At 28.1% G+C, this 27,957-nt stretch overlaps 7 protein-coding genes across 9 annotated transcripts in view; 3 read left to right on the top strand and 4 right to left on the bottom strand.

Annotated features, from left to right (window-relative positions):
* The window catches only part of Shal (Potassium voltage-gated channel protein Shal), a 53,814-nt gene extending 37,458 nt beyond the window's left edge, over positions 1-16,356 (top strand). Inside the window, exons 3-6 of the mRNA XM_075820007.1 lie at positions 12,055-12,217; positions 12,632-12,817; positions 12,892-13,053; positions 13,113-16,356. Coding sequence (XP_075676122.1) covers positions 12,055-12,217; positions 12,632-12,817; positions 12,892-13,053; positions 13,113-13,685 — 1,084 coding nt within the window. The 3' untranslated portion in view covers positions 13,686-16,356. The remainder of the gene's footprint in view (positions 1-12,054; positions 12,218-12,631; positions 12,818-12,891; positions 13,054-13,112) is intronic.
* Positions 2,273-4,205, bottom strand: LOC142644984 (uncharacterized). Its single transcript, XM_075819923.1, has one exon. It carries the CDS (start codon positions 4,020-4,022, stop codon positions 2,625-2,627), a length of 1,398 nt encoding a protein of 465 aa, XP_075676038.1. The 5' UTR covers positions 4,023-4,205; the 3' UTR covers positions 2,273-2,624.
* Positions 16,357-16,511: 155 nt separating the features above from the next.
* Positions 16,512-18,557, bottom strand: Ist1 (increased sodium tolerance 1-like protein). The gene is made up of 3 exons (XM_027339317.2): positions 17,991-18,557; positions 17,569-17,931; positions 16,512-17,512 (listed from the first exon to the last, which is right to left on the bottom strand). Exons 1-3 carry the CDS (start codon positions 18,121-18,123, stop codon positions 16,842-16,844), a joined length of 1,167 nt encoding a protein of 388 aa, XP_027195118.1. The 5' UTR covers positions 18,124-18,557; the 3' UTR covers positions 16,512-16,841.
* A 269-nt stretch (positions 18,558-18,826) lies between these two features.
* On the top strand, positions 18,827-19,882 carry VhaM9.7-a (Vacuolar H[+] ATPase M9.7 subunit a). Of its 2 annotated transcripts, XM_027339319.2 has the most exons (3): positions 18,827-19,005; positions 19,091-19,245; positions 19,321-19,882. In XM_027339319.2, the coding sequence occupies exons 2-3, from the start codon at positions 19,128-19,130 to the stop codon at positions 19,434-19,436; spliced, it is 234 nt and encodes a 77-aa protein (XP_027195120.1). In that variant the 5' UTR covers positions 18,827-19,005; positions 19,091-19,127; the 3' UTR covers positions 19,437-19,882. The 2 variants fall into 2 exon arrangements, with proteins under 2 accessions (XP_027195120.1, XP_027195119.1); XM_027339318.2 differs by having other exon boundaries at positions 18,828-19,245.
* A 65-nt stretch (positions 19,883-19,947) lies between these two features.
* On the bottom strand, positions 19,948-24,326 carry LOC113789931 (uncharacterized). Its single transcript, XM_027339530.2, has 3 exons — positions 22,521-24,326; positions 22,165-22,459; positions 19,948-22,104 (listed from the first exon to the last, which is right to left on the bottom strand). The coding sequence occupies exons 1-3, from the start codon at positions 23,780-23,782 to the stop codon at positions 20,287-20,289; spliced, it is 3,375 nt and encodes a 1,124-aa protein (XP_027195331.2). The 5' UTR covers positions 23,783-24,326; the 3' UTR covers positions 19,948-20,286.
* A 202-nt stretch (positions 24,327-24,528) lies between these two features.
* kri (uracil phosphoribosyltransferase krishah) lies at positions 24,529-27,867 on the top strand. Its single transcript, XM_075820013.1, has 5 exons — positions 24,529-24,658; positions 26,419-27,031; positions 27,094-27,136; positions 27,191-27,584; positions 27,659-27,867. The coding sequence occupies exons 2-5, from the start codon at positions 26,691-26,693 to the stop codon at positions 27,763-27,765; spliced, it is 885 nt and encodes a 294-aa protein (XP_075676128.1). The 5' UTR covers positions 24,529-24,658; positions 26,419-26,690; the 3' UTR covers positions 27,766-27,867.
* Positions 24,935-26,020, bottom strand: Fdx2 (Adrenodoxin-like protein 2, mitochondrial Ferredoxin 2). 2 transcript variants are annotated; one of them, XM_075820014.1, is made up of 4 exons: positions 25,957-25,972; positions 25,628-25,830; positions 25,312-25,557; positions 24,935-25,236 (listed from the first exon to the last, which is right to left on the bottom strand). In XM_075820014.1, exons 2-4 carry the CDS (start codon positions 25,819-25,821, stop codon positions 25,143-25,145), a joined length of 534 nt encoding a protein of 177 aa, XP_075676129.1. In that variant the 5' UTR covers positions 25,822-25,830; positions 25,957-25,972; the 3' UTR covers positions 24,935-25,142. The 2 variants fall into 2 exon arrangements, with proteins under 2 accessions (XP_075676129.1, XP_027195337.2); XM_027339536.2 differs by having other exon boundaries at positions 25,628-26,020.
* Positions 27,868-27,957: the final 90 nt, after the last annotated feature.

The raw sequence follows: 27,957 nt of genomic DNA, 5'->3' as shown, positions 1-27,957 counted from the left end.
TGCATTTTTCCATTTTGTTGATGATATCAAGCCCAATAGTTATAATGGTAGCCGAATGATAATCAAAAACAAAAAAGTATTTTTCTTTCTGTTTCTTTTATCAAATGAAAGCACAAAAACTTTGATTTTGGTTGAACAAATTCAAACGTTTGGCCTGAAAGTTAGCTATCAACATCGTTGTTTATTCGATCAGTTTATTGAAAAAAAGGCATCCAAACAGAAACAAAAAGTTTTCCAATGCTTTAGTGGACCTGAAATTGAAAACAGACTTAATAATTGATTTACACTAAAAACAATACGAATTTATTTTTGTTTGTTTGTTCGAATTGTACAAATCATGAAATAATAATAACAGCAACTACAAAAATTATTAAATATAGATCGCAAATGATTCTAAATACAAAAAATTACCGAGAAAATTTTTTGAAAAAAAAACTCTCAGATCAATTAATTAAAAGAAAGATGAAATTGTTTATATATGGATCGATTTGAATGGAAAGAGAAAAATTTCTTTTCAAAAAACCATTCAATTCAGATTTAGGTGTGTGTGTGTGCATATGGCATTACAATTTGTTTTGTTATCAAATATAAAAATAATTATTTTGTTTCGGTTACCAGTTTCATTTTCAATAATGTTTATAATGTGTGTATGTGAAAAAAAATGAAATTTGAATTCAACTTCTTACGAATATAATATTTGGGAATGTTGAACTCAAAAAAAGTCTATATATAAGTTGTATGTAGAATTCAGTCAAGTATGTTTATGTCATGAGATTTCAATTCAAAATACACACACATGAACACAAACCTATTATCCATATTCTGGATATTTTTTTTCGATTTTCTTTACACACATATAATAAATATATCAGTAAAGATGGAAAAAAAATATCAAAAACATACGACTTTCTGGAACTTTTTTTCTCTCTCTCTCTCTCTTTCTTTTCAGTCTCTATTATTGTTGCCTTTAAATTTGTCATATTAATTGATTGTTGTCGATGTTAATATTAGCTAAACATTTTTATTTTCTAATTCAAAATTGAAAAGTAATTAAATTATTTTAGAAAAGATTGAAATTCAAAGAAATAATAGTTAATAAACTGATTGATTTTTTTTTTAAATTTCATTTTATTCGGTTTGAATCGGAAATCAATAACGGAAGATCATTATGTAAAATTTTCTATCTTCAATGATCACTGTGTCATATGAATAGATAGTATCAAAACCTTTTTTCTTAAAAAAAAACAACAAAATTTTGGAGTCAAAAGAATCGCTTTGAAAATTTTACTTTATTTATTTCAATATTCAAAATAAAGTAAATAACTTTTGAATTTTGTTTTCTCTTATATCTACCGAATAATAATTTTTCAAGTTGAAATCTGGCGCAAAAGAACAAATAATTTGATAGCAAAAAAATCAACCAAGTAAAATAAAATAAACCAGGTAAAAGTGAAAGTAGTGAAATTTCAATCAATTCGTATTTGATGATGATGATCATCATCATCATCCTCATCATCATCGATAAGATCGATATTCACATTATAAGAGAAAAAACTTCGAACCATATGGCAATTGATGTTTAGAATAAATCTAAACAATCTAAAATAAATTGATAAAAGAGAAAAAATATGATAAAGAATTGGATATTTTTTTTTTGGTATCATCATCTTGGAAACTCTATTTTTACTGCAATGTTCACTTAAATGAAAATGATCAAAGTCAATGAATGAACAATGTTTTAGTTGATGATGATGATGATGATAGGGAGAAAAACTATATAAAAAGAAGATCGGTGTGTTGTGTAAGGTGAAAAAAAAGTGTAAATCGAATCGAAAAGAAGAATTCTATAGTTTTTTTTACCTATTTTGTTTATAAACAGAATAATAATCTAAAATATCCTGGCAAATTGTGAATATAACAACAATCCACTATTCACAATTGTAAAAGGTTTTTTTTTATTTATTTGTTTGCTTCTTTCATACAAAGAATCTCGAACAATATTGAAAATTGCTGCCTGTTTTTTATTCTATTTTTTTCTCTCACATATGAAGTTTGCCAAAGAAAACGAAACGAATGAATTCTCATTTTGTTTTATTTTATTTTGTTTCGTTTCGTTTCATTTCACACAAATACACACACACACATTTATGACACAAACAAAGTTTGATAGGTATAATACACAAATATGATGATGATATTATTGTAAATAACGATAATGAAAAAAGAAAAGAAACACAAGCCTTCCTAGAATCCAACTACCTATCCAATTATCAATGGATCATCATTTCGAATGTTTTGTGTGTGTGTGTGTGTGTGTGTGTGTGTGTCCTTATAAATCCACTACTCGCCAATGCAAGGGAAACATTATAGCAGGTAGGGCGTGTGTGTGTGTGTAAAAAATAAAAAAAAAAAAAAATGATATAAAGTAGCAATAGGTACAAATATGAAATGACAATTAATTAAAAGAAAAGAAACGAGAATAAGAAGTAAATACGAAGGCGATGTCGATGTTGTTGCTCAGTATGTAGTTTATTAATTCTTTTGTCGGTGCATTGGCTCTTTTACAGTTTATTTGTAGACACTTCAATGATGATGTAGATCTGTGGTAATTTGTGGTTCTTGTGCTAATATCCATAGTCTGTTTTGCTTGTTGCTTTAGACAGTACCGCTTTGTATATTGGACATTTATCGCTATTTGGCGAATGGTTGATGTTTTCTGGTTGCTTGTCAGATGTCCCAGGTCGTTTGGCACAGTTACAGCATGTCACTTTTTTGTTTTTTTCCGGACAGTTGGCTTTCAAATGTTTGCCTGGACAATGCATACATTGCGGTGGTTCTTTTTTTTGTTTTTCGGGGCATTTCGTTTGTGAATGTCCAAAACTTAGGCAGTGGAAGCACTGGCGGACTGGAGATGCATCCTCTGCGTAGACCAGATTGAAGCCGAACGATACGTTGCGATCTAGTGTTTCTAGGATTATTCTTCGGATTGTTGGAGTGACTTTGATAGCCACATTTACTAGATGCTCTTTTCTGTTGTTTTTTAGATAGGCTACGGTGATGGAGTCTTCATTTTCACAGGCATTGGCAATATCTTGATTGCAGTCTTTGATGATTTCTGGTAAATGATCACGATCGATTTCTTTAGGCACTCCTTTTAACAGTATAACAGGGTTTTGGCGTTTCGGTTCCTCTGATATCATTTCATCAGAAGCATTGATTAGATCGTCTAGATTCGCTTTTGAATTTTCATCTTTAGAAAAAATCATGATTTTACCATTTGATAGTAATTTGTTTGCTATTATTGCAGTACCAGCTGGTTTTGAACAGACTAATTTTCGGGCGACCTGTAGAGCGTCGGTTGAGGTTTTGGTTTTTTTCTTATCATCTTTGAGATATAATATAGATGCATAACTGTTCTTCAGTGTGGTAGTGTTGCTTCTCGCTTGTTTAGCTGTTGCTTGGGCATACGATACTGCTTTGACCTTTTCGTTTTGTTTATATAATGTCGTTTCGTTCGCGTTGCCATTTTGTTTGTTTGATGTGTTTAAGTTGAGGTCGCCATTTTGTTTGTAGGGTGTGGTTGAGTTGAAGCCGCCATTTTGTTTGCTGAGTGTTGTTAGGGTCTCCCTGTTTTCGAGGACCATTTTTTCTATTTTTGTTAACTTATCCATTGCGGATCTCTCCTCGACTAATTGTTGTTCCAATGCACTGATGCGACTTCGATTCTCTTTATCTTTTTCCAAAGCATGAGAATTGTTCGCCATGATGATTTCCAGTTGGGGCAATACCTTATTCTTAATTGAACTTGTTGCACGGTCGATAGATTGTTTTACGATCGACATCCTATTCTTGGAATTTTGAGTAGTGTTTGTCAATTCTTTGCAGATATTTTCCAATATCCTGCGTAGATCGCCTTCGTTGTAACTTTTGTCTGAGGCTTGATGCTGGTCGTCTATATTTTGCTGTGCCATTTTGGCCCGTTTTTCCGCTGCTGTTACGGTGTTGGTAGATCCTCTTTTCATCCCGTATATGGGTGGTCGAGGGTAACGATAGAGGGGGATAACGGATTTCGATTAGGAGGATAACGGATTTCGATTAGGAGGATAACGGATTTCGATTAGGAGAATAACGGATTAGGAGGATAAGAAACCAAAAAGAGCGAAAATTGAATCAGATTGAAAGAGATTCAAACAGAGGTTGAAAGAGAAGAGTGTGTGTGTGTGTGTGTTCCACTTAGTTGATTACCAGCAATTTACTGTCTTACTGTCATCATCTTTTCTTTCTTTTTTTTTGGTTCATCCCTTCATCATCATCAGCCACACATTTTATCATTCTGATTGTATAAATGTGTCTTCGAATAAACTTTGATTCTTTTCATTTTTCATTATTTATTACAACAACATCATCATACTTAATATTGTTATTAGATAATTTTGTTTTTGACAAGAATTTGTTCGTCATTCTAAATAATAATGATAATGTTGTTGTTCACCTCATGTTTTTCTATGAACATTCGAATGAAATCAAAAAAATTTTTTTTTTGTTGAAATCGATTGTGTATTGTAGAATTTAAAAATGCCATTTTTTATCTTTGTATTTTTTTTTTTGTCTCGATACATTCTCTTAATATCGATTATTATTATTATGATCATTATTATTGTTAGAAAATTTCATCAACAATAAATTGATAACAATATTTTTTTTTTTTTTTGTAAAATTAAAGTTAACCGATCTGATTTTATATGTTGTTTTTTTTGTTGTTATACAATTTAAGAATTATTGAATCATTTCTCTTGTCAAATGGCATTGAATCGATTGGCATCCTTTATTTGTTGTTAAAATAATGTCGCTTTGTTGTTGTTGTTGTCGTTGTCGTTATCTTTCTTAAAAGTTTTTCATTCATGTTTTTTTTCTATTTATTGATATTGGTCATTTTTTCTCTTTATCTTTTTCTTTATCTTTTACCGTTTTATATATTATTATTATAAATAATCATACTTATCTTGTTGGACATTGTTTCATGTTACAATTATTATTATTATTATTTTTTGCAAAATGATATTTTGACAATAAGAATTTGAAACCAAATACAAAATAATGATAGAAATGATAGAATGACAGGCTTACAACAACAATGACAAACTTGAGGCTATTATTTTTTTTGTGTGTAAGTTATAAACAAAATAGAATAAAAGAATGATTTCACCATGAGAATTTTGTTATATTTCACTTCATTATAACATCAAATACATATCGAAAATAAAACATCATGTAATAGAAACAAGATCAGTATAATATTAAAAATAATAACCATTTTAATGATAATGATAATTTTAATAACGAAAAATGAAACTAAAATCAAATATCAAAGCTTGTCAATTAAAAGTGTCAATAAATTCAGAATAATAGATTAAAAAAAATTGTGAATTTTTGTCGGTTAAAACAAAAACAAACAAAAAAAAAAATAACAGACATCAACCAATTTTCATCCTAAAGAAGCATAATGGGTGCAATTTAATTTAAATAAATTCAAAAATTTAAATGAAATCAACATTGTTTTTTTTTTTTGGTAAAACTAAAAATATGATAAATCTAACGTTACATAACAGAAAACAAATAACTGTGTTATCTTTATCCATTTATTTTCGATTGTCAAATTTCAAATGTCAGTTTTGATTTTGTTTGCTATCAGTAATAAATTTCGTTATGACTGTAATGGATGGAAAAAAAAGCAAAGAAAAAGGAAATATTATTGCGAAAAAAAAACATATTAACAAAACAGAAAAGTTTCATTTCATACCTTTAATCAAAAAGTTTCAGTTAATTTAGTTGGTTAATAATTTTAATTAAATTTTGTTTTTGCAATGTATTCTTTGTATGTCTATTCAGTAAAGCATATATAGAGTAAGTTTTTTTTTATTTCGATTAAATTTCCGTTAGTTGTATCATCTTTTTATGAAACAAAGTAATGAAGAAGAATAAGGGGAAAAACAGTTGAATATAACCTCGAGCTCATACTCAAGAATCAATTATCATCATAGACAAGATGTTCACGTTGAGAATCAATTTCGTTTTCCATTCTCTCTTTTGAATGAATCATCATGAATGATTTTTTGCTATTTGTATCAAATGAATTTTGTAGTAAAAAATTTATTACTAATAATTATTTTTATCAATTATTAGTAAGCTAATTAATTTTTTGAAATAAAAATCATTGCAATTAGAGTAATCACATTCTGTAATAACAAAAAAAAAAAAACATTGTTGGCATGTTGTCTGGATTACAACAAAAATTCTTGAAAATGTAGGTGGTAAAAACAAAAACTCATATCAAATTCGTTTCATTTTTGTTGTTTTTTACCATGTCATTTCTTTGTTTCAATTATCATCAACCAAATGTTATTTCTGTGTATGTCAACAATAGATTCATATAATGAAACAATATAATTATGGCCAATGGATTCTTCATTAAGAAGAGACATTGAAAATAAATTGTCTTTTGCATACTTTGTTGGATTGCATTCACATCATTCTTATTATTGTTATTGTTGTCAAGAAAACAGAAAGAATAGAATTCTTTTGTGATTTACTGTTATTTTTCTCTCTCTTTATTTCAACTGGTATTATGTCAAGAATATTCTCAGTTTTCTTTTTCTGACCAAACACACACACACAAATTGCTTCAGAGTATATGAAATACACCAATATTCTTCAAAGTAAATCAGTTTTACCTTTTTTTTATTTTCGTTTTTTTTTGCAATGCAACGAATAAAAAGAAAATGAATTGTATTACAAACAAACAACACGCACATACACACACACTTAATCATCCAGAAAAGCTGATTTTTTTTGTTGTTGTTTCTTTGCTTAGTTGTTTGTTTTTTTTATAGTCACATTCCTTTTCCTATGATACATTATATTATTAAAACTACAAACCCATGAATATACAAGAATAAAAAGAATGAGAAAAAAAAATCGAGTAGCAATACAGGAACTCAACAAGAACTAGAATAAGAAGAAGAAAAATAAATGTCGAAACTAAAATAAATTGAATCTACAATTTCTCTCTCTCTCTTTCCCCCATTATATATATTGAAAATAAACGAACATATACGATTTGCGTGTTCAAGATCTATGAAAAATAAATAAATAAATAAATGAATACAAAAGTGCCTGACATTAACTTGTAATGAAAATCATGAATAATGTGTGTGTGGTGTGTGTGTGTGTGATGACAAAAAAGAATTTTTCTTTTTTACTTTCATTTTTTTTTTTTTTTTTTGTAACAAACAATCTAGTTTATCAATTTTGTTCATAGCTAACGATCGACATTCATCATCACCATCATCATAAATCTGTTCTAACTAACACAGAAAAAAGCAAAGAAAAAAAAACCTTGTATTTCGTCATGACAAATTTACATGAAATAAATGTTTAGACAAATGACATCATTAATTGAATTTCATTATATATTTGAAAAATTACATTATATATTTGAAATAAAACCAAACAAAACAAAAAATTTCAATTCAATTCAATCTCTTTATTTATATTTATATATTTATTTGCTTTAAGGATCCTGATTGGCAGCATTGGTTTATTCATTGTGATTGAGATTGATGATTGATCAGCAGCGAATTGAAATTCGTTGTTGTTGTTGTTGTCATCGTCGTTATGGTCGTTGTTATATATTTCGATTCATTTATTTATTTTGTTCATTCATTCAATATATTGTGAACAAACTTGTGTAAATTTGTATGTATCTCATATGTATTGACATAACAACAACAACAAAAACAATGACGACAACCGAAAATTACAGCAAATCTTGATTCTGAAATTTGTCATCGAATCTATTAAATGGAAAAAACAGGCAAAGAAAATACAAGCATAAAATGAAAGAATAAAAAAAATGAAAAAAAAAATCCGGTCACACTTGCTGTTGCTAACATTCATTGTTTTGTTTTTAAAAGTAATAGAAACCGAATACATTTTTCACTCAATCTCTTTTCCATTCTCATTAATTTCATATTTCAAATCTGCATTAATCATCATTAATATAAATCATCATTGAGATACATTCATAGGCATTGTATGATATTGGTTATGAAATTAAATGAAATTAGAGAATAATAGGGGTGAAAAAAATAAAGCCGCATCCAATAACAACGAATCACACATAAAAAGAAAGTGTGAGAGAAAAAAAAGAATGAAAATGAAGAAAAACAAACTTTTTTTCATTTTCATTTTGATTTTTGGTTGAAACAAAAAATGGAATAATAATAAAAAATCAACCATTGGCTTTCATATTGGCTTCGCTTATCGTTACAATTTAGTCGTCATCACATTGACTTAATAATGAACTGACTCAATTTAACCATCAATAATTAGTTTTTTTTCAGAATATTCTGTGTGTATGTTTATACGAATGGTATATCGTTTGGTTGAGGGCATGGCTATAATTGCCATTAATTATGCCAATAATTATTAATAAACTATGTGAAGGCAGATTATTCCAAACAACACGATGATGATGATGATACGAATTCTCTAAGTTTGAAGCATAAACACAGAATAAAGAAAGAATTCATTTTTATGCCAAAATGAATGTAAAATTTTAGGAAAATGATAAATATCATTTAAGAGATTTTCATGCTCGGGTCTCATTATTATCAGAATTTTTTTTATTCTACTTTTTTTGCTCCATTTTTTCTTCTTCTTAAATTTTGTTAAAATGACTTGAATAAAAGTGTAACATAAAATGAGCAGATATTATCAAAATGAATTCGAATTCAACCATTTCTATCGTAAATCATTGAATCTAAATGTAATTTAGCATTTTTGTTTGTTTGTTTTTAATGTATGTAATTTCGTCAACATTTTGTTTTTTCGGTATCCAAATCCTATTTCATAACTGGTTTCGTGTAGTCGACGGGGTTCAGATTGGTTGGGAAATTTTCAGTTTTTTTTCATGTTTGTTTGGTTTCTTTTTCTCCGGACATTGTTTAATTTCATTTCCGAAAAAAATTCACCCTTTTTTTCTCAACATTCATTACATTATTACGTTGTTTTTTTGTTCATAGAATCAAAACGGAAAGAAATGATAATAACATTAGCTTTAAATTTATTTCATTCATTTTTTTTTTGTTTCTATGCTTGTTGTTGTTTGTTTATTGATTTGACTTGGTCGATTGTTAAAAGAGAAAAAAAAGCCATAAACTATGTAAAATATTTATAAAAAAATAACAAAATTTAATTTCAGTTTACACCACAATTGATCATAATGATGATAATCATAAATATATTTTTGTGAAACCAAGAATAAATAAAGAACTATGAGACACAGAGAGAAAGAAAAAAATGTGTATTTAATCCGTAATTAATGATGATAATAATAATAACCGAATTCAACCGACTAATGATGAATGTGAATGATGAAAATTATGACGTCATAATAAACACAAACACAAATTGTAATTGTGTTAGACAGAAAAAAATGAATATAACATTTTTTTGAATCAATTTGTGGTTGTTTTCCGCACATCAGTTTTTTTACTCATTTCAATCAATTTGTTGTTGGCAGAGAAAAAAGCCAAATTGTTTTCAATAATTAAGATTTTTTTCCATATCTTACTACCAGCTTATTTATAAAACAATGATATAGCTTAAATATTCAAATCAAAGATTCTTTAGAAAAGAGTTTATCCATATAGAATCAGATGATATAATGAAATTTGAATTATCAACCAAATTGAAAATTAAATATAATAATTATCATTATGATAGGAAAAAATTATAATAATTCATCATCATCATCATTGAATTTCCGAATAGAATTCATCATATATTTATATTCATTAATTATAAATATATTTTTTCATATGCACATTTTTGTTGGAATGAAGATTTATAGAATAAAAAGAAATTTACATAATCTATAAATAGAATCCTAAAATTCTTAGCTGTCAAATTTTTTCTATGTATCTTAATTTTCTAATTTTATCATCATTATCATCATTCATTCATTCATTCATTCATTGATATCATCAGTTTAATTTTCCATTCAAAATAGAATTTGCAAAGAAGAAGAGAAAAAAAGATTTGTTGATGTTTAATGTTTGATTTAATTGACGTTTTTCCTCTCTCTCTCTCTCCCTCTCTTAAATTCTACTTTTCTCTATTTTCCTTTTACCGATTTTATTTTTTCAATGATTTTCAATCTGTTTTCATGAATCGATGTTTAATATATGTTTCAGACCACACACACAGACAGGATGCTTGTTTTGTCAGATGATGTGACAAGTCACAGATTTTTTTATTTCTCAAAAAAAATATTATTCCATCCTATAAGAATATATATTATAATTTTCATAATTTTTTTCTTTTTCTGTTTCGCTTGGCAAATTGAAATCACTTAAAAGAAAATATATAAAGTGGATGGATGTAAAAAAAAAGAAAACCGATTCGATGATTGAAAAAAAAATCTAAACCTGATTGAAAAGTTTTTTTTTGTTGTTGTTGTTCAGGCTTCTTTTTCTTTTTATTTTTCATCCACAAGTAAAATGTAGATATGTCGACCTGGATGCGTTTTTTGCGCTATCAAGCAATCTAGAAAATTTGAAATGATAGTTAAATTTCAAAGGAAAAGTCTGAAAAAGAATAATCGACCAATAGAGTTTACGAAACGAAATGAAAAGAGTGAAGAAAAAAATGCTGAAAGAAAAAATTGAGATAGAAAGTTGAAAAGAAAAAAAGTTTAAATCAAATTTAAAATTCATCACGATTCTAGCGGAAAATTTTTTTTCTTCTTTCCTGAAAAAAAGTGAAGAATTGAAAAATTGAAGAAGAAGGAGAAAAAAATATTCTTTTTTTCATTTTACTATCATCGTCATCAATACCTAATATTGTGTATACAGAATCTTATTGGTTGGTATAAAGAAATTTCTCTCCTTTTTTCGGATCTCGTTATATAATATTACATAAGCATTATAAGAGAGTTTGAAGAAGAAAAAAAAATTGAAACGTGGCAGAAAAAAAAGAATAAGAAATATGAATCAAGTTTGAAATTGATTCATATGAATCACACATCACACCACACACATACGCACACAACGGTACACACAACAATCATTCATATTTTTACTATTGTGTTTGAAGAACAAATTCTTTGTTTTTTTTTTTGTTGGTACATTTCTGCAAACGAAAAAAAAAATAAAACTGAAATAGAATCTTTGGATAATGGTGAAAATCATTTTCATTTTCTCTTTTTTTTTGCTGTTACAGACAGGAATTTTTTTTTCTTTTTTGCTGCTAGGCATCTGGCAAGAAAGAAATAAAAAAAAAGAAAAAGAAAAATCCAATCTAATTATATGAAGCCAGACCGGACAACAACAACAACAACAACAACTGCAGCAAAAAAAAAAAAGAATAACTTTGAATTCGTAACAATATCCATTCTTTCGAAATTTCTTCAAATAAAATGGATGCCACATGAGAATCATACACACACAGTATTCATTTTGATGAACAATGCTAGGAAAAAAATGTTGATAAAATTATTGAAATCATTTTCCTTTTCAAATACAAAAAAAAACAAAATTGCCATTGAAATTGAAAATGAAATGAATTTGAAAAAAATGGTTTTGTTCAATTGGTTTTCATTGTCATCATCATAATAATCAAGATGAATTTTTCAGTTTTTTTTTCCTGAATCAAAATTTTTAATGATTCTGATTCAGACATTTTTCTTACACCGTAATTTTCTTTGAATTCATTTACAATAATTTTTGTAATTATAAGGTTTCCTATATTCAATTTTGTTTAATATATTTCTTGTATATTGAACATATTTGATGATTCGAAAAAACTAATAAAATAAGTAAATGTCAAATAACATTCTCAATGATTTTTTTTTGGTTGTGCAATTTGGAAAAAATCCTAATTGAAATGATTATAATCGAAATCAATGCTTTTTTCAATGGTGTTTTTTCAATCTTTTCTTTTACTCTTCATATATTCTGATCTAATTTTTTTTTCAATTTTTTTACAATATAGTTATGGTGACATGGTACCGGCAACAATAACCGGTAAAATTGTCGGTGGTGTTTGTTCTTTAAGCGGTGTGTTGGTCATTGCCTTGCCAGTACCCGTAATTGTATCAAATTTTTCTCGTATTTATCATCAAAATCAACGTGCTGATAAACGAAAAGCTCAAAAGGTTTGTATGAAAAAAACAATAATAATAAAAATTTATTTATAATAGTAAAGTTTCCATTGAAAAACCAATTAGTAATGGAATGATTGATTAAAATTAGAAAACAAAATTTAATTTAATTTAATAATGATTGATTTGATTATCATTAGTCAATAGAGTATTATTTATATGTTTATTGATTATCAACTTGGAAGAAAATAACAAACAACAACAAAATTCAATCATTAATAATAATGGAAATGACAACAGCAAACTTTTTTTTCCAAATAGAATCATCATTTTTGATTGATTACTAATAATTTTTGCTTTGTTTCGTTTCATGTATTTTTTTCATACTGTTTCATTCATACCGGTGTATTTGATCGGGGTTTTTGTGACATTTGTTCAAACTAAAAATTAAAAATAAAAAAATAATAGAAAGCACGAATGGCTCGTATACGAATTGCCAAAGCGACAAGCGGTGCCGCATTTTTAAGTAAAAAGAAAGAAACTGAGGCTCGATTGGCTGCACAGGAGAATAATTTAATGGAAAATGGGGCCACATCGGAAGATATTTTCGAGCTTCAACATCATCATCTATTACAATGTCTGGAACGTACAACAGTAAGTGGTTTTAATTTTTCTTATTCTATGGATAATTGATTATTTAATTTTGTTATGTTAAATCATTAAATTAGGATCGAGAATTTGTCGAGCTTGATGCACCATTCAATGGTCAGCCAAATCGATTATCCTCGACACCGCCAATATCTCCAGTGACTTCAATAGCAATTGTGCCAACTAAAAGTACATTTCGACGATTATTAGGATCTTGTTGTAAAAAGAGTGAAAATTATGAGGTAAATCAATAGAAAAACAATAATCGAATTTTGAATATTCATTTATTCTATTTATTTAGAAACATGATGCTATCGAACAAGAAGAATTAAGTCCATTATCAACATTAACAAATAATAATAATAATCCAAATCTGGAAGATTCAAAAGAATCAAGTAGTAAATTAAAACAAAAAAATCAACAGCAACAACAACAACAACAAAGTCACATGTTTCCATTTGGATCAACATCTACAACTGAAAAACAACAACAACAACAACAACAATCGCCTCAATCAACTGATGGTATAGGTTATGATAAAGCTTCAAATACACCATCCACAACAACAACAACATCGATGACAAAAAAACCAAATACAAGTCAATTTAGTGTATCAACTGTAGTACATGTTCAAAATGAAAATAATACACAACCAACGACAACAACAACAATTATCGGTCAATCACAATTACCGTCTTCCGATGATCTAACGACACAAAGTGAGAATAATAATATCATTAATCAAAGAGGTCCATCAACAAATTTAACGACAACATCATTGCAGCCGGAATCATCGATTGATGATCCAATTAATATTCCATCTACATCATCCGGACATCCCGAATTAACTGTTGTTCGTATATCAAAAATATGAATTGAATTTTTTTTCAATGAATTCATTTCAGCGAAAAAAAAATAAAAATAATAAATGTAAAGCCAAATCAAACAAAACGATAATTTGATTGATCAATTCTTGATTGTTATTTACTATTTGTATCTGTTAAATTGTTTTGTTTCGTTTTTTTTAAATTTATTAATTAATTCTTTATTTTCTTTCTTCAATTTATTGAACATTTTGGATAGTGTTTTTTTTCTCAGCATATTCATCATCATCATTATCAACAAAATTTGAATATAAAAAAAACGCACAGCATATTAAATCAATGAAATATTCCCGTGCATAAACAACAAAACCAAAACCAAAAACCAAAAAAAACGAAAAAAATGCAGAAAAAATCGCCTTAAAAATTTTCTTGTAAAAAATGCTACAAATCTATATCAAAATTTCTACAATAGAATACAATTTGATACAAATTGTAGATTTTTATGTCAATTTCAAAAACCCATATCAAAAAAAAAAAATTAAATTAAATTAAATTCTTCTCAACACACTAATTTAACAAATGTGAATTACAAAAAATAATGTCCAGACAAACACACACACACGCCCACAAATTAATAATATCGTTAACCTTATGGCTATTTGATTATAATTATTTATTATATAAAGCGCAGAAATATAAAAAACAAATAATCGAAACAAACAGGCGCACAATTTTATCATTTGAATTCGATTAAATTAATAAATCGAAAATAATTAAATTCAACAAAATAATTTGATCAACAGTTTTTTTTCTCTACTTGTTTTCTTATTTAATCACATTTTTCAATTATTTTTTCATCATTATAATAATCATCATTTTCATCATAAATTTTTCAACAACAACAACAACAAAAAGTTAAAAGAAAAACTCGTCCATAAAAAATTTTCTATAAATATCATCACTAATCAATTTTTCCCGGTAACCCATTCATCAAACACCTTTTCATCAAACACAACATATACACAATCAACAACAAAAATGATATAATCATTCTGAATGTTTGAAATGATTTGATTCTTTGATTTATTGATCAGCTCGAAGAATCGATTGTCAAAAAGAAAAAACAAATAATTCATTTCAATAAAAACAAAAACAAAAAATTTGTACAAACAAAAATACAAATCATTCTTTATCGCTTAAATGCATATCATCATTATCATCATTATTATTATTATCATCGGATCTCACATAATCTTAAATATTTTCTCTTTCACTATCTCTTTGTGTGTTTATATGTGTGTCTATCTATAATGAATTCGAATCGAATGGAAGCTATCTATCAATATCTATCTATCTATCTATCTATATTTCGATATATTTTATCAATCTTATCTAAATCTATCTAAAATTTGTTTTGATTCAGTTTTTATTATTAATTTTCATCATTAAAAAAAAAATTTTCGACAAATTTGTTTTTTTTTATATATTTAAAAAATTTTTGAAGTTGAATGATGGCTGATGAAAAAAATAATAATAATAATTTGAAACAAAAAAAAAATATTGAACAAAACCCAAATATAAAATTTTTTGTTTTTTCTTTGCTCTTTCTTACATTCTTACATCTATCAAATGAATAACATTATATTATATAACATACACACACACAAAAATTGTCTAATACACATCAGAGACAAATATAAATGATAAATTCTTTTAATAATCATCTAAAAATTCTGTTCAAACCCTAAGCTATGCTTTCGGGCATATGTTTTCATTTTTTTTTCCACTCTCTTCATCCATCAAAATTTCTAATTGTTAATGTTGTTGACGTTATTGTTGTTGTTGTCGTTGATGCTGCTGCTGCTATTTCTAGATTGTTTGCAAATATTAAAATGGAAAAAAAAATCTAAAGAAAACAAAACAAATTGATACGATCCATAGAATTTTATTACAAAAAAAAGAAAAAGAAAAATTTCTGTTTAGTAACAAAAATTTTTTTTTAAAGAATGCAGACAAAAAACTTCTAACATTTTTAATCGATCAATCTCAATCAGTATGCAAGCCAGCCAATAAAAGCCAAATAAAATACGAATATTTTGATCCATTATTTAAAATTAAAAATAAAACTGTAAATTCATTTCAATATTCTTTATTTATCATTCTGATTTTTTTTCTCTCTTTCTCTCTCTCAAACTCTATTTTACATTCAACATCTTGTTTTTTTCTGACATTCTCTTATTTCCACCAAAGCCAACTCTTAAAATAACAAACAATATTTTTCGAATGATTTTCATTCGATTTTCATCAAACTTCATTTTTTTTTTTTTCATTCATCAAATAATTATTCTTCAGCATTATTCTCTTGTAATTCTATAGTTTTTTCTGTTGTTTTGTTTTTTCTTTATATATAAATATATTTCTTTTCTTTTCTTTTTCAATAATGTTGTACATTTTTTTTTGCTGCAGGAAAATGTTTTTTTCTCTTTTTTTTGCTCTAATAATTAATACAGTGGTACCTCGGTTAACGAACACCTCGGTTAACGAAATTTTCGGTTAACGATTTCGGTCAGAAGACCGTTAACGACGATTTTTTTCGGTTAACGATGATTAAAAAACAAGAATTGCATTGTATCTCGGTTAACGAAGATTTCGGTTAACGACGGTTTTTCAGGAACCGATCATCGTCGTTAACCGAGGTACCACTGTATATTGAAATTCTTTGATCAACCAATGAATCATTATTAATTGTTGGATTTAATGAATAAGAATTCAAATGAAATTTTTGTTCCAATTCCAATTTTTATATATCGATGGATGGTAGCAGAAAAAAATGATTGATTTTTTTTATTTAGATATAATTTTAAACTTTTTTCCGGTACGATATGCTGCCATCTGTTGTTGGCTGAAAATTTTATTTTATTTTTCTTGCTTTCGAAAATTTCATTAATATTTCATTTAACACATCAGTGCTCGCGCATCAAATCCTAACGCCAGTGCTCGCGTGGGGTATTTTTTCACCCCACCATTGATTTAACATTAAGCGATTTCGAACTTAGAAAATTTTTTTGTATAATCTGGGGTAGAAATATACCCCACGCGAGCACTCATGTGTTAAATAACAGCATCAAATTGAATAATATGTTTAAAACAAGAAAAAATTAATGGGAAACAAAAAGCAAAACAATTGATAAGTCTTTATGAAAACACTAGTTATTACGTTTTTTCAAATCTTCAAAACGACGGCGAAGATCATCGAAATCAACATCATCCTGACCACCGGCACCAGAACCATTACCATCATTTCGTTTATTTGATGATGATCCATCATGAACTGATTTATTATTTGTACCAAAATCATCTAGTTCGCTTGGAATATCAGGTAGATTATACACTGGTGGCAAATTATCTAAATTAAATTCTGGTTTTGCTGATGCCGATGCAGGAGGTACTTCGGGTGGTGGTGGTCCACTTGGTGCCGGCAACGATTTAGTTGATTGATTACTAACCACTGATTCATATGATGGTGGAACACTAGCTCCGGCATCCAATGGTTGTGGTGGCAAATCAATAAAACCAATTTCTGGTGGTCGTCCATCACTCAATTGTTTTTTAAGGAAATCAGCTTCGGATACAAGATTACCATACGGTCCAGAAGGAGGCATATCAGGCAATGGTGGCGGCTCATTAGTTGTTGGTGCTGTAGGGGCCAAATCGATCAATAATCCTGACATTGAACCTGGCGGTGGTCGCTGAGCGGCACCACCACTTCCACCAGAAGCACCGGGCTTACTATCATCATTTCCTTGATTGTATTTCTTATCTTCCATCAATACTTCTTCATCGGGTTCATAATGAACATTCAAAGTTTTGGCGATTTCTTTTTGTTAAACAAAACAAAAATTAGTGAAAATTAAACAATTATTTGATACTAACCGATCAAATATTTCTCAACTAAAATTTTCGGCGGAGCTTGCACGCCTAATTTGAGCATTAATTTTTCATTGACTGATTTTAGTTGATTTTCTTTGGCTGCCTGAGCGAATTGTTTGCCGTATTTTTGTGTGAACAGTTCAGCAATGATTGACAATTCTTTAACATCAGTCGACATTCGTGGAGCGACCCAGATTAATGATGAAATTGCTTCTTCAAGACCATCATCCAAAGTAGGCATTTGTTGTATCATACCAAATCGAGCTAGCAAAAGATCACAGAACATTTCAACGATTTCCATGGCTTCGACAAGATAATCTTCACGTATAATGTGCTCGACACGTATTTTAGCTCGTTCAACTTTACCTGTGTAACGAAAAATCAAATTTCACAAATTAGACTCAGATTTCATAATTTAATCATACCATTTTCAATGTAATCGGCAATCTCTTTACGAGATTTTTGTGCCGATTCAGTCTTTTTCTTTTCCAATAATTTCAAACGTTGTATGGCCAATGAAAGATTGGTCTTCAAACGTGCATAATTTACCGATGGCATTGTTTTCGTATTGATGATTCAAAGAAACAAAATGATTTCAGTCAATTTCAGAAACTACTGAACAATTGATGACAAATTTTTGGCCAACAAGTAAATATCTTGAAAATCAAATATCGTATATTTGATGTTGCTCACAACAATCACATACACAAAAAATGAGAGAAAATCAAATCGAATGTTGAAAACAAAAACAAAACAAAAATTTAGAAGACGAAAAAAATGATGTTGGTTAGGCTACGCCTTATTCAATTTATAATTCTTTTTTGTTGTTGTTTTGATAATGATGATGAAGATTATCACCAGATCTTTACACAATACATAGATTTATTACAAGGACCGTGTTATTTACAAACACAAATCGAACAATACAAAACAAAAACTATCAGCATATGTAATAAGCATCGAGAAAAAAGGAAATCTTGTATGAATCATACAAGTGGTGTTGTATTTATTTACGATTTATATGTTTTTGGAAATTTTCTTTTTTGGATATATTGCCAAATTATAGCAGCATGTCCCAAAGATTTTGTTGATGTTTTCGAATATTACGAGTGATGTGGTAGTAGCTAATGACAAAGAACAAGCCATACATTGTATGAAATGGGCATCGATATATTGTGATAAGATTGGCCAAACAAAATCGAACAACAAAGAATACTTGTAATCTATGAAAAAGGTTTTTATAATTCTGGAGATTTTTTTTTGTTGGTTTGACTAATCATCGTAAAATATACAATTCTATCCATTATTGAATATATATGAGTTTAAGAATCGTTTACATGAGCAGAATCTCTCATTCTATATGGTTTTAACATTGATGATCATTTTAAAATACATACAACATAGTTAAAAGTATTTATAATATTTCGATTATAATACAAGGTGAATATACAACTGGTCATTGTCATTGGTATTGTAGATTTTCTTTTCTTTTTTTCATTGATTATTCAACATTGTCGATATAAAGAGAAAAATTTTTTTAAAAGAAACATTGAAAAATAAAAATGGGTTTCGGTGTAATCATCTTGTTTACCAGTCTATTTGCGGCCATCGGTATCGGTGTGCCTGTTTTTCTACCCGAAAATCCTAACAAAGAAATTGTCAAATTGATGATTGTAATGAGTAAGTTTTAAAAGATATTTTTTATGTTCAATTTTAAAAATTGTTTACTTCTCACATCGATTAATCCTTTGATAGGCACAATATGTTGTTATATAATGTGGCTGGTCACCTATATGTCACAGATGAATCCATTATTTGGTCCGGTTATAAGTACGGCAACTGCTAGTTTGATGCGTCGTGAATGGTCGTAATTGTTCACTGGGATATGATGAAGTATTATAAATTCCAACAAGCAAACGAAAGTAAAAGATTTATATTCAAAATATAATAATCATCATCACAAAATCATTATCAATCAATGCTGATTACATATGTTTATTATTGTTCATTCAGCATATTTTCTTTGTTCCTTCGTTTATTTGATTGTTTGCTAATTTTTTTTCCAATCCTCATTTTGAAATAATGTTTGAATTATTATCATCAATATTCGACACTAGTCAAAGATTGTAAAATTTTTTCCATACTCAAAAAATTTTTAATTTGATTCAATGCAATGAATTTCATCATTCCATTCCTTTTTTTTCTTCATTTATTTATTCAATTTTTTCGGAAATATTTTGCCCGAACAATTATAGATTGATAATGAAATTTGAAAATTCCATTTTGTTTCGTGTATTAAACTGATGATATCGATTAATGTTTTTGGTCATTTTTTTTTTTTTTTGAATAAATCCAAATATTTATTAATATTTTAAATGACAATAACAACAAAAAATTATTTATTTCTTCATTTATATTAATCAAATACCTGGTGGGTTTTAGTATTAATTAATTATATGTATTTATGTATATATACGTTATGTGTAGGTGTGTGTGTGTGTATTCAAATAGGTATTATATAGATATAGATCAACACAAAAAAATAAAGGAAAAATGAATAGGAAGAATGATCAAGATTAAGTGATTACATGAATATTATATTTTAATTGAAACAAACAAAAAAATTATTTAGGGTAATAGGCATATTAAAAGTATATATTTGGAATCAGGATCTTTAATATTTTGTTCCAACAACAACAAAAAAAAAAACGAAAAGAAAACTTATAATTTTCGAGATTTAGCACGAAGTTTTGCACGTCTTGTTTGCCAATCTAAATTATTTTCTTTTGAATCCTGAAACTGTTGTTTTCGTATTGTTCGTGCCTTTTCACGTGATTCAGCTCGATCCATTAACCAATCATCATTTTGTTGATGTATTGATGATTGCTTATTCTTAATAATGAATTCCTTATCGTTTTTATCATCATCATCATCATCTTTATTTTGTTTGCGAAGTTTTTTTCGTAATTTTTTCATCATTTTTCTTTTACGATTTTCACGAGAATTATCATTGGCATACATGTTTGTAGCTGAATTAATGACTGATTTAAATTCGTTTACTGTCGATTGTAAACCTTTTTCAATTATTGTCGAAAAATCATGTAAACGATCAGTAAAATATAGCATTATATCTGGACTTATTTTTTTATTATTCTGTTGCTGTTGTTGTTGTTGTTGATGCTGTTGCTGATAGCTATCCAATAATTGTTTGGAAATTTTTTGCACACCATTCATAGTAGATTGCATCAATTCTTTACCATAATTGAATAATTTTGAACTGGCTCCATCTAAATCGGCACCATGTTTTTTCAATTTTTTCGACCATCGATGATAATTATCAGACATTTGATCCATAAATGATGACCATATTTGATGGCCATAATTATCATCATTATCATTATTGATTGAATCATCAACACTATCATCATTATCATCTTGATCATTAATTTCGAAATCATAATCATCTGATGATGAATCATGACGTGGAACACCTTGATTGAAAAATTTATCAATATTCCGTTTTTTTAGCTTTAGTGTCAATAGTTTATTTTGTTCGGCAAGATGTTCGTTTCGATTTCGCAAATTCTTATTCTCTTCACGTGATAATAACAATTGTCGATGCATTAAAGTCAAACGAATTTTTAGTTGGTCCATTTGTTGTTTATATAAAGATGATGATTCTTGTTCTCGATCATTATCATTAAGATTAATTGTTGAAGCTGTCGCTGATGATGGATTCATCTTGTATTGTTGTTCACCGTTTGTCCAACGATATCGTGCAATTTTAGCTTTGAGTTCTTCATTTTCCAACATCAATTGATTTATACGTTGTCGTATTATATTATATCGTTGGTAGGATTCATTTTCATTGATGATTAATGATTCCGGCGATGATTGATATTTATTTTTTTCATTTAAATGCTCTTTTTCCATTGAATCCTGTTCAATATCATCATTTGTATTCATTATTGTCAATGGTTCATCATCATCATTGTCATTATGCATGGAAATTTGTCGCTCCAAATTTTTCAACAATCGTCGTAGCTGTTGATTATTAGAATCTAATAGCCATATTTTGGATTGCAATTCACTAATCAAACGTCCATCCTCATCTTCATCAATACGGAATTGATCGCGTAATTCTTGATTTTCCTCTTGTAATTGTGCTACACGTAGATTATAATCTTCCGCCATCACACGGTCATCCTGTTCTTCTTCTTCTAATTTGTTTTTAAGATCTTGATTCTCTTCTTCCAACACTCGAACACGTTTCTCTGTTTGTTTACCTTTCGATTTTATATTCTCCAAAACTTCCAACAATTTTAAATGTTCCATTTGTTTGATAAGTAGGTCTAATTTAAGATTATGGAATTCTTCATTCGTATTTTTGTTATTGAATTCTTTATCATCTATTATGAAATCAAAACGATTTTCGGCAAAATGTTTTTGAGTTTTTTGAAACAATTCTTTTAAACCTTGATTTTCATCAAACAATGAACGAAAACGTGCAGTCCAATAATCGGCATCGTTAACACAGACCTAATCGAAAAATAAAAGTCTAATTAATCTGTCAATAGTAAAATTGATCAATTGATTTACTTTATTATGGTCCACATCCGAACTATATTCGGATGAAAGATGAATCTGTTGATCTTTCATACAAGCCAATAAATCTTCCTGCAATTGTTTTAGTTTCATCACTTGTGCCAATGAAAGCTGTTTATGTTGACTAAGAATCGTTGACCAACCAAGAAAATGTCCAACACCCAAACCGATAACAGCAGTCAATGAAAGAATTAATGCTAAATTAAGCTTGCTATTTAATACAGTGTTTGGTTGATGAAAATATGCTCGTATTCGATTAGTTTTTGCAGCCATTAAAGGAATATCATATCTAATGATAAAAAATATTGTTAATTAAACAGATGCAAATTTTGTAAACACTTTTGACTTACTGGTCCAGTAACTGTTCTTCGGATTCTGAATTTGATAGATCAGCATGATGCTCTTGGTCATCATCCTGATATTTGGCAAGATATTGCTCGCGCTTTGAATCAATTGAACAGCAGGAAAGAATAGACGATACTGGAAGGGAAACTGTCATCAATGAATCATGATCATTCATATCGCTAATAAACACATTGTTCATTGGATCATGTTTGGAATAAATCGATTTACCATCACCATCATCAATAGCTTTATCTACCAAAACAATATCCTGATCATCATTGGCCATCATCATTACATCTGGATTCAAATTATCAGACAATAAAAATATTGGTGGCGATAAAATAGCAGAGCCACGATGAAGATGATTGATTGAAACATCTTGTGGCTGTCCATGTATAGTTCGTCTTCGTCTAATCGTATTCGATGATGTTCTATATTGATTACCATTGACCGATGTTTTTCGTCGTCGATGTAATTGTTGCGAATGATGATTATTATTTCGTGATCGTTGCTGTTGTTGTTGATGATGATGATGTTGTTGTTGTTTATTACCCGAATGTTTATTATTATACATGGATTCAGTATGATTTTGGGATTCTGATTTATTTGTATCAATTTTAAGATTATTATTATCTTGATGAACACTGTGAACGAATACTTCATCATCTGAATTGATTTCAGAATCGGATGTTGTTGTTATGTTAGCTGTACTATTGGAAGTCAATGAAGTTGTCGTCGATATACGATCGATCGATGATCGTCTTTGTCGGCTATCCGAATCAACAATTTGTCTCATCGATTCGCCACGTTTATCATCATATGCTTCTGAAACATTTTGATCATCACTTTGATCATCGCTTTCATTCAAAACAATGATCGACGATGTTGATGCTTCGGAATATCTTCGCTCATTAGATGATTGATCAGTTTGTGTTGGTTGTTCCGGATCCATCATAGCATCGTTTGTCGAGGAAATTTTATCATCCAATTTGGTCGATTTAATTTTCAAATAATTATCAAGATTTTTATCAATATTTTTTGAAGTTTGTTCATGATCATCACTACTCGCTGTTGATGATGAATCAAAAATGGATGAATTCGAATCCGAATATACTAATGTCCATTCGCTTATTGTTTCAGATGATAGTATCAATTTCGGTGTGGATTTTAAATTTTTTTCATCAATATCATTGTTTTCGAAGGATTGATTGGAATCCTTGACCATCGATGGATCATTATGTTCAGGTTGATCTTTATTCAAATCCATTATTTTATAATTGAATCAACTAATCGTAGTTCGAAAAAAATACTTTGAATCACTCAAGAAATAATCGTGAACAAAACAAAAAGATTATCAGATTAATATTATTTTTGTCAATAATAAAATGGTTGGCGAAAACAACAACAGCAACAAAACATTGTTCATTTTTCTTTTTTAATGAATTAATTCACTTTAACAAAATACAAACACCAATAGAAACAAAAATACTCTTTCTTTTCTATACTGATTGAATCGAAATCCAATATCATTTAATGTTATTTATATACACAATCACTGATTAATTGATAGTCAAAAATTCATTTTTACATCATGATGATATCATTTTTTTCAAATACAAATCTAAATACAACACGACAGTATTACATCATCAACAATATTGTCATACAATCCTTTTGTTTCTTAAGCGAAGAAAACAAAATCACAATTTTATCGTCATCAATTTGTTTTCCAAATTAATTTGATTCACACTCGATTCGTACAAAATAAAAACGAAGAAATTAACAATTATGACATTCAATACTGACAGCTATATTTCAGAAAACCAGATTAAAAAACACTTTTTTTTACGCACAAACTACGTCGTTTGTTTATGTTGTTTTGTTAAAGTACGTGTTGTATATATTTTTACTTGGATTCTTTCTATTTTCTTTTTTTTTCTACTTCTCGTTTCAAATGTAAAAAATATATACGAATTTTGTTATTATTTTCTACTGGAACACACACACACAACATAATACATGTGCATAGAAATATTTTTTTTTTCTGAAAGACACAAACAAACAAAAATGCTTCTACCTGAATCCTGTTTCTCCATCGAATATATTGTATAGAAAATTCATGATCCAATATCAAGTTGTAGTGGTAAGTAATGATTGTTTAACCAATAAATTAGTTATCCCTACCACAACAAAAAGTTCCAACGATATTGGAATTTTTGTTTTAAAATTTAAAATTTCTCAATTTTTTTTTACTGAAAAAAAGATGTTTTCATTCATTCATATTCATGATATGATTGATTGATAATTTCGGATCAATTTTTTTTGAATGGGGTTTTCAATTATTCACACTGTGATTCAATTCAAATCAGTGATAAAATGGAAATGAAAAAAAAACAAACATTATACACATTCATAGAAATTTGATATGTTTGGTTTTTTTTATTTTAGAAAAAAATTGTATGAAATTTATAGTTTTTTGTTGTAGAAAAATAAATTATAATTGATTTGTGCTAATAGTATTTTCTTTTTCATTAAAAAAATGAGTAAACGTTTAGCTAAAAAATTTCATAAATTGTATTATAACAGCCATGTTATTATGGTTAGTTAATTGTTTTTTGTAGTTATTTTCACCGTAAACGAACATCATTAACAGCTGGTGGTACTTTAATTCGTAATCCATCGAATTCTTTTGTTATATAGATCTGACAACCAAGACGTGATCTAATGGATGGATGTCGAAAAAAACAAATAAAAAATACAGTATTAGATTCGATTAATTGAAAAGAAATGATTTACGTTTCAGTAAGGCCATATGCAAGATCCAACATATCCATTTCTTCATCGGTAATTTTGTTTGGTATACGATCAAAATCTTCTTGGGAAAAGACCAGATGACATGTAGAACATGCTAATGTACCTTCACATGCACCAAATCCATCAAGATCTAGTTCATTATTCAATACAACATCCAATAATGTATCACCATCACAGGCTTTTCCAATCAATTCACGACCATCATCTAATTCAAATGTCACCTTTAGGCTTCATAAATATCGATTTAATTGATAAAATTTCAAATAATTTATGATAAATATAAAAATTCTTTACTCACTTTGGTTTAGGTTTGGGTTTATTTTTATCAGAATCCAATTTTACTTGACGAATTCGTGTATCGCCATTATTTACCATTCCTGGTGTTGATGATAATAATCGTTTCGATAAAAACCATTTAGAATGAAACAGTATTGATTTTCTTGATGCTAAAATTGATATATTTGTTGCTAATGATAATGCTGATGCCATCATTATTGATCACTTTAATTCAATTGGTTTTGGTCGAAACAAAATGAAATAATCAATTAGGAATCGAATTTTTTTTCTTGTTATCCAGAAATAAAACTCGAATTTAATTAGAATAATTATTAGATGAAACATACATACACATCACACACACAAAGAAACATAAACGAACACGCTCCAAATACATGTGTAGGCAAAAAAAAATATGAAGAAAAATAAACAGCCGATATCAGAATATTAATAAGCTTTCGAACTTGTTTATGTTGATAATTTTAACACTTCGATAAACTAGATGTCGCTGATTTCCTGGTAATATCATTGTATCACAAAATATATAGACAAAAAAAATTGTGTGATCTGGATTCACTTCTTTATAAACAAAAAAAGATAAAATTTTCGATATAGAAGAGAATATGATAGTGGGATAAACTTTTTGCTACTTACATATAACATTTGGATACATATATTTATACTGTCGGTACATGTGAATATGTGTTTGTGGCATGATTTTTTTTAAGTATACTTCCACCAATCCTTTAAACACCTTGAATTTTTATTTGAAACATCGGTGTAAAACAAACCTAATCGTTTAACAATATTTAGTGTTGTTTGTGAAACATTTGGAAACGGATCCAATTCTTGATTACTCAAATAAAGAGCCAAAGATTTCATCCATATCTTTGGCATCATCCTTAAAATTATCAACAGATTCATCGAATCATCATCGTGAATCGTTAAATGATTTTTTTGATCTGGACCAAACAATTGGTCATTCAATTTGTCTTGCAAATCAAACATTGGATTATTTAGTTCGTGATTCAGAACTAACCGATTTGAATGAATCAAAAGTCAATAACGTTGATCCATCAAACAATATGAGAGATTTTCTTTTATCACGTCCATCATCAATGTTGTCCCGTACAACATTCGAAAATATGATGAAATTTCGTACACTAATGTATAATAATGATAATAATTACATGAATGATGATTCTGGTGATGAAACATCCGATAATAATTCGGATGATTTTATTGAATGTGATGAAGATTTACAACGTGTTAAACAATTGGATGAATTGATTGGATCTTTACAAAATGTTTCATTTGAAACAATTATACCAAATTCATATGTACAAATGGTAACAACAGTGCCAAATGTTCGTGTATTAAAATCAAATGATCATATTGTTTCATTGCAAACATTTATTCGAAACAAGTTAGTTGTATGAAAAAAATTTCGAAATTTTTTTTTCAATATTCAAATTTTTTTTTCTTAAGAAATACACCACGTGATGAATTCATATTCAACGCTGATCGTTTGGTAACTACAATGGTTTTATATTTGATTATTATATTTGATTGAATTTTCTTTTAGATTCGTATCGTAATTGAAGAAGGTCTTAATCATTTACCATACACAACTCGATCGATTGAAACACCAACTGGTGATCATTATGATGGTGTACAATTTCTTAAAATGAATTGTGGCGTATCAATTGTACGAAGTGGTGAAGCTATGGAAAAAGCATTACGTGATTGTTGTCGTGCGATACGTATTGGAAAAATTTTAATACAATCAGATGATGAAACACATCAAGCATCTGTTCTTTATAGTAAATTTCCGGCTGATCTACCATTACGAAAAGTTTTATTATTATATCCTATTATGGGCACTGGAAATACTGTGATTAAAGCGGTAAAAACACTGATAAAACATGGAGCTAAACAATCGAATATTATATTGGTTAATTTATTTACTACACCGGAAGGTTAGTTTACATTTCACTATTTTTCTCTAACAATTAAATAATAATAATAATAATCGATCGAAATTTTATAATAGCCATACGTTCTATTTGTACACGTTTTCATGAAATGATCGTACAAACAACCGAAGTTCATCCTGTGGTTCCTCATCATTTTGGACAAAAATACTTTGGAACAGATTGATTAATCATTTGTCAATGCAAATATATTTGTATAATTAATTCTGACACTGGAATCCGATTTTATCTAATGAAATTGATTGACAATAAAATTCTATTTAATGAACTAGAGGTTTTTTTAATTTTTTAATCTTTGAAATCATACAATTATTGGCCAACAAATTTGTCTCCAATCTAATCATTCATTTTGATCGTA

Source organism: Dermatophagoides pteronyssinus, unplaced genomic scaffold, assembly GCF_027571235.1.
Source record: "Dermatophagoides pteronyssinus isolate colony J.1.1.1.1 unplaced genomic scaffold, Derpt_VIB-CSIC_2022.12 sq0005, whole genome shotgun sequence".
In the NCBI taxonomy this organism is placed as follows: Eukaryota; Metazoa; Arthropoda; class Arachnida; order Sarcoptiformes; family Pyroglyphidae; genus Dermatophagoides; species Dermatophagoides pteronyssinus.
The sequence above is the reverse complement of the archived record's forward strand: the minus strand, read 5'-3'. Positions and strand labels throughout refer to the sequence as shown.

Excerpts from the sequence above, each read along its gene's own strand:
- LOC142644984 (XM_075819923.1), bottom strand. The coding sequence starts at position 4,022 with ATGAAAAGAGGATCTACCAACACCGTAACAGCAGCGGAAAAACGGGCC.
- Ist1 (XM_027339317.2), bottom strand. The coding sequence starts at position 18,123 with ATGCCATCGGTAAATTATGCACGTTTGAAGACCAATCTTTCATTGGCC. Across the intron at positions 17,932-17,990 it reads TGCCGATTACATTGAAAATG|GTAAAGTTGAACGAGCTAAA; the intron begins GTATGATTAAAT and ends TTCGTTACACAG. Across the intron at positions 17,513-17,568 it reads AGTTGAGAAATATTTGATCG|AAATCGCCAAAACTTTGAAT; the intron begins GTTAGTATCAAA and ends TTTAACAAAAAG.
- VhaM9.7-a (XM_027339319.2), top strand. The coding sequence starts at position 19,128 with ATGGGTTTCGGTGTAATCATCTTGTTTACCAGTCTATTTGCGGCCATC. Across the intron at positions 19,246-19,320 it reads CAAATTGATGATTGTAATGA|GCACAATATGTTGTTATATA; the intron begins GTAAGTTTTAAA and ends ATCCTTTGATAG.
- LOC113789931 (XM_027339530.2), bottom strand. The coding sequence starts at position 23,782 with ATGGATTTGAATAAAGATCAACCTGAACATAATGATCCATCGATGGTC. Across the intron at positions 22,460-22,520 it reads GAAGAACAGTTACTGGACCA|ATATGATATTCCTTTAATGG; the intron begins GTAAGTCAAAAG and ends TTTTATCATTAG. Across the intron at positions 22,105-22,164 it reads CGGATGTGGACCATAATAAA|GTCTGTGTTAACGATGCCGA; the intron begins GTAAATCAATTG and ends TTTTTCGATTAG.
- Fdx2 (XM_027339536.2), bottom strand. The coding sequence starts at position 25,821 with ATGATGGCATCAGCATTATCATTAGCAACAAATATATCAATTTTAGCA. Across the intron at positions 25,558-25,627 it reads AAACCCAAACCTAAACCAAA|CCTAAAGGTGACATTTGAAT; the intron begins GTGAGTAAAGAA and ends ATATTTATGAAG. Across the intron at positions 25,237-25,311 it reads GCATATGGCCTTACTGAAAC|ATCACGTCTTGGTTGTCAGA; the intron begins GTAAATCATTTC and ends TCCATCCATTAG.
- kri (XM_075820013.1), top strand. The coding sequence starts at position 26,691 with ATGAGAGATTTTCTTTTATCACGTCCATCATCAATGTTGTCCCGTACA. Across the intron at positions 27,032-27,093 it reads CAAACATTTATTCGAAACAA|AAATACACCACGTGATGAAT; the intron begins GTTAGTTGTATG and ends TTTTTTCTTAAG. Across the intron at positions 27,585-27,658 it reads TTTATTTACTACACCGGAAG|CCATACGTTCTATTTGTACA; the intron begins GTTAGTTTACAT and ends ATTTTATAATAG.